The sequence below is a fragment of the Nicotiana sylvestris genome, chromosome 4, assembly GCF_000393655.2.
Source record: "Nicotiana sylvestris chromosome 4, ASM39365v2, whole genome shotgun sequence".
Taxonomy (NCBI): domain Eukaryota; kingdom Viridiplantae; phylum Streptophyta; class Magnoliopsida; order Solanales; family Solanaceae; genus Nicotiana; species Nicotiana sylvestris.
In genome coordinates, this window is record NC_091060.1 from 108,543,529 (window position 1) to 108,547,549 (window position 4,021).

The following is a 4,021-nucleotide window of genomic DNA, read 5'->3' on the forward strand; positions in this document are numbered from 1 at the left end:
GCGGTAATGACTTTTGTTCGCCAAATAATGAGTGACCTGGAGCGCCTTTAAGGGGATCTTATGCATAGGCCCTCGACGAGACCGACTGATGTCCCGCGAGCCCCTGGAGCAGTTAAGGCATTGATGTATTCATGATTTTCATTCGAGTCTGTATTTTCTCTTTCTTTCTTGGAGTCTGTTAGTCTGTTTTCAAGTTTGTATCTTTCCGTCGGAGTCTGTTAGTCTCCCTTTTCGAGTCTGTTAGTTTTTATGATTAAATTCTGTAGGATGAGTCATTGTAATCAAGACGCTTTTATTTTATGGAAAATTTGAAAACCCTAAAATGTTTTTTTATTGTTTATTTTTACACTTATCCCCCAGAACTACGCTTGTTCTGATTCATGCGGCGTCATGATACGTAGGCAATCCCTATAGGATTCAATCATAATCAGAAAAGAGAAAAAAAAAGAAGAAAAAAAGAGAAAAAAAAGAAAAAAAAGAAGAAGAAGAAAAAAAAGAGAGAAAACTATGGGAGGAAACAATGGCAAAACAATGAGAGAAAATGAGAGAATGAAGAACAACGAGAAATCAAGCAAAGAAAGGCAGAAAAAAGAGAAGTTGCAAAATGGAAATTAGGGAAAGCCGGGATGACGCAAGCAACCGATCAAATGTATAATAGAAATGGTTAATTGTTTAGGTGCATTGCATCCCCAACGTGCGGTTACCTATCTGTTAAGCCCTAATCACTAACAAATTTGTTGTTGTCATCCCAGTAACATGCATGTGGCTAGTTTGTTTGGCATTCTGGCAACTCACCCGTACAATACCAGGTCCAAAAACAAGTTGATCATGGCTAACCAAGAACTGGATGCGAGTGTTATTGATCCGTCAAGAGAGGGGGAAGAGTCTGATGTTAATCTGAAATAGGAAGTGTATAATCTGAAACAACAGATGGCAGAGATGTACCAGGCATGGGTGAAAGGGCATCCACCACAATCCTACCCCGCCAACCCTGCTTTCATCCCGCCGTTGGCTCAATCCCAGGAACCTCCCACTGTTGATTCATCTCCAGGCTTTCCCATTTACCACCACTACCAAGGCACCACTTCCCAAACACTACCAGTTCCACCACCCAAACCAGTTCCATACCCCCCTCCACCAGCCACCCCTGTTTTCGTGGCACCCCCACCCGCTACACTCTACCGATCCTCTAGTGAGCCTTTATTCCAGACCCAAGATAACCAATACTATCCCCTGGAGCCTACTTTCAAGGCCCCAGAACCTTACTCCCACACTCCTTATTTTGACCTCCCTGTTGAGGCTGAGAAACCACCTAAAAATCCAGAACATGAGGATATATTCAGGAAGGTTAAAAGCCTGGAACAATCATTTAGAAACATGCAGGGATTGAGAGGCCAGGTGAGCGTGGCCTACAAAGATCTATGTCTATTTCCCAATGTTCAACTGCCAGTGGGATTTAAGATGCCCAAATTCTATCTATATGACAGGCAAGGAGACCCGGTGTCCCATTTGAGGGGATTCTGCAGTAAAATGAGAGGAGCCAGTGGGAAAGAAGAGCTGTTGATGGCATACTTTAGCCTGAGTCTGAGCGGCGGGCATTGGAGTGGTACACCTATCAGGATCATAGCATATGGTATACATGGGATGATTTGGCCCAGACATTTGCTTGTCATTTCCAATACAACCTCGAGATTTTTCCAGATCGTTTGTCTCTAACTAAGATTAAGAAGAAGCCTAGTGAAAGTTTTAGGGAGTACGATTTTCGTTGGAGAGAACAAGCGGTAAGGGTTGACCCTCCGATGAAAGAGAGTGAAATGGTGGATTATTTTCTCTAGGCCCTAGAGCCTACTTACTACGGCTATCTGGTATCGGCCATAGGCAAGTCCTTCAACGAGGTAGTAAAGATGGGTGGCATGGTGGAAGAAGGGCTTAAGTCAAACAAAATCTTGAGTTACTCGGCTATTAAGGCAACTACCCAAGCCATTCAAAACAGCACTGGGGAGTAATCAGAAAGAAGAAGAAAGAAGATGTGGTAACAATTGACTCAGGATCATGGTTTGGACCTAGGGGCCTGTCACACCATTATACTCAGCCTCGACCCCACCACCAAACCTATACCCAAACCCCGTATAATCTACCCCAATATTACTTCCCATCACCAGACCTTCATTTTTCTGCCCACCACGCCCAAACATACACTCAACCTCTTGCCCACACACAATGGTGCGAGCCAACCCCACAAAACACCTACCCAGCTCCACATAATGCTTACCCACCCCCACAAGCCTATTGGAACCCTGCTGGCCTAGGTTTCCGGCCCAATCAAGCATTTAAGAATGAAAGGTTGCAGCAGAAGAAAACCTTCACCCCGTTGGGAGAGTCCTACACTAGTTTGTTACACAGACTGAGGCAATTAGATATGCCGAGACCAATTGAATTGAAATTGCCAAACCCTCCTCCAAAGAATCTTGATTACTCTATAAGCTGTGAATATTGTTTTGGTACTCCGGGGAATGATACGGAGAAGTTGTGGCACTCAAAAAATGCCATCCATGATCTCATTAACACAAACCGGATTGAAGTCCAAACTCCAGAGACACCCAACATCAACCAGAACCCGTTGCCAACCCATCAGGAAACGGACATGATCGAAATAGTACATAAGGGAGGGGAGCCCAAGAAGCCATCGCAGATTGTCATAATGATTCGGTCCAGTGAGGTCAAGCCAATCAAAAAACCCACGATTGAAGGATCAGTGAACAAGTTGAGTGGAACAAAAGGTGAACCATCTGCGGTAGTCAAGAAAGGGTCCCCATGTGATGATGCCGCAAAACAAGAAAAGTCAAAAGTGGTTGTGCCAGGAGTGACAAGAAAGCCTATCATAATTGTATAGGGTGCCCGTACTGATCTTGTCATCATCAAGACTGTAACCCAGCTGCCGATAGTCAACAGAAAGGCTATCCCATGGAACTATGAACGGGTGATAGTGACCTACAAGGGAAAGGAAGTGAAAGAAGAAGTCAATGAGGCCCATGGATTAACTCGTTCAGGAAGATGCTTTACCCCGGAATAGTTAAGGAAAGCTAAAACGTCCAGAGATAACCCAATTCTAGCAAAGAAAGCAGTGACTAAAGAAGAGGGGGAGGAGTTTCTGAGGAAGATGAAGGTGCAAGATTATTCCATCGTGGAGCAGTTGAGGAAGACACATGCTCAAATTTCCATGCTGTCATTGTTGATCCACTCAGATAAGCATCATCGAGCCCTAATGAAAATTCTGAACGAGGCTTACGTCCCCGACAAAATTTCAGTAAACCATCTGGAAAAGATCGCTAACAAAATATTTGAGGTTAACAAAGTCACTTTCTCTAATGATGAGTTGCATGTGGAAGGTACTAAACACAACAGAGCTCTTTATCTTACGGTAAAATGTGAAGATTCTGTGGTTACCACGGTATTAGTTGACAATGGTTCCAGTGCAAACATCTGCCCTCTCTCTACTCTGAATAAGCTGAAAGCGGATGATGAGAGGATTCACAAGAACAACATCTGCGTTCGGGGATTTGACGGTGGAGGGAAAGATTCAGTCGGTGATATAGTGCTTGAGTTAACAATAGGACCGGTGAAATTTACCATGGAGTTCCAGGTGCTGGATGTAGCCGTCTCCTACAATTTGCTGTTAGGTCGACCTTGGATTCATGTCGCCAAAGCAGTCCCGTCCACTCTGCACTAGATGGTCAAGTTTGAATGGGATAGACAGGAGATCGTCGTGTATGGCGAGGATAATTTGTGTGCTCACAGTGATGCCGTTGTCCCATTCATTGGGGTTGAAGACGACAAAGGTCCCTGGGTTTATCAGGTTTTGAAACAGTGTTGGTCAAGAAAATTCTAGAAGGGAAATGCGTTCCAACTCCAAAGGTGACCTCCGCATTAGTCATGGTGGCCTTTGAAATGCTAAAAAATGGCTTTGTACCTGGTAAGGGTCTGGGCGCATCTCTGTAGGGTATCATACAACCAGTGTCCT

General features: G+C 44.4%; 1 protein-coding gene across 1 annotated transcript; it reads left to right on the forward strand.

Annotated features, from left to right (window-relative positions):
• The first annotated feature begins 2,419 nt into the window (after nt 1-2,419).
• Nucleotides 2,420-3,730, forward strand: LOC138889977 (uncharacterized). Its single transcript, XM_070173325.1, has 2 exons — nt 2,420-2,887; nt 3,074-3,730. The coding sequence occupies exons 1-2, from the start codon at nt 2,420-2,422 to the stop codon at nt 3,728-3,730; spliced, it is 1,125 nt and encodes a 374-aa protein (XP_070029426.1).
• The last annotated feature ends 291 nt before the right edge of the window (nt 3,731-4,021 follow it).

Bases quoted from the DNA above. Each gene is read 5' to 3' on its own strand.
- LOC138889977 (XM_070173325.1), top strand. From the start codon at position 2,420: ATGCCGAGACCAATTGAATTGAAATTGCCAAACCCTCCTCCAAAGAAT. The intron at 2,888-3,073 runs GTATAGGGTGCC...ACCCCGGAATAG, and splicing joins CAAGAAAGCCTATCATAATT to TTAAGGAAAGCTAAAACGTC.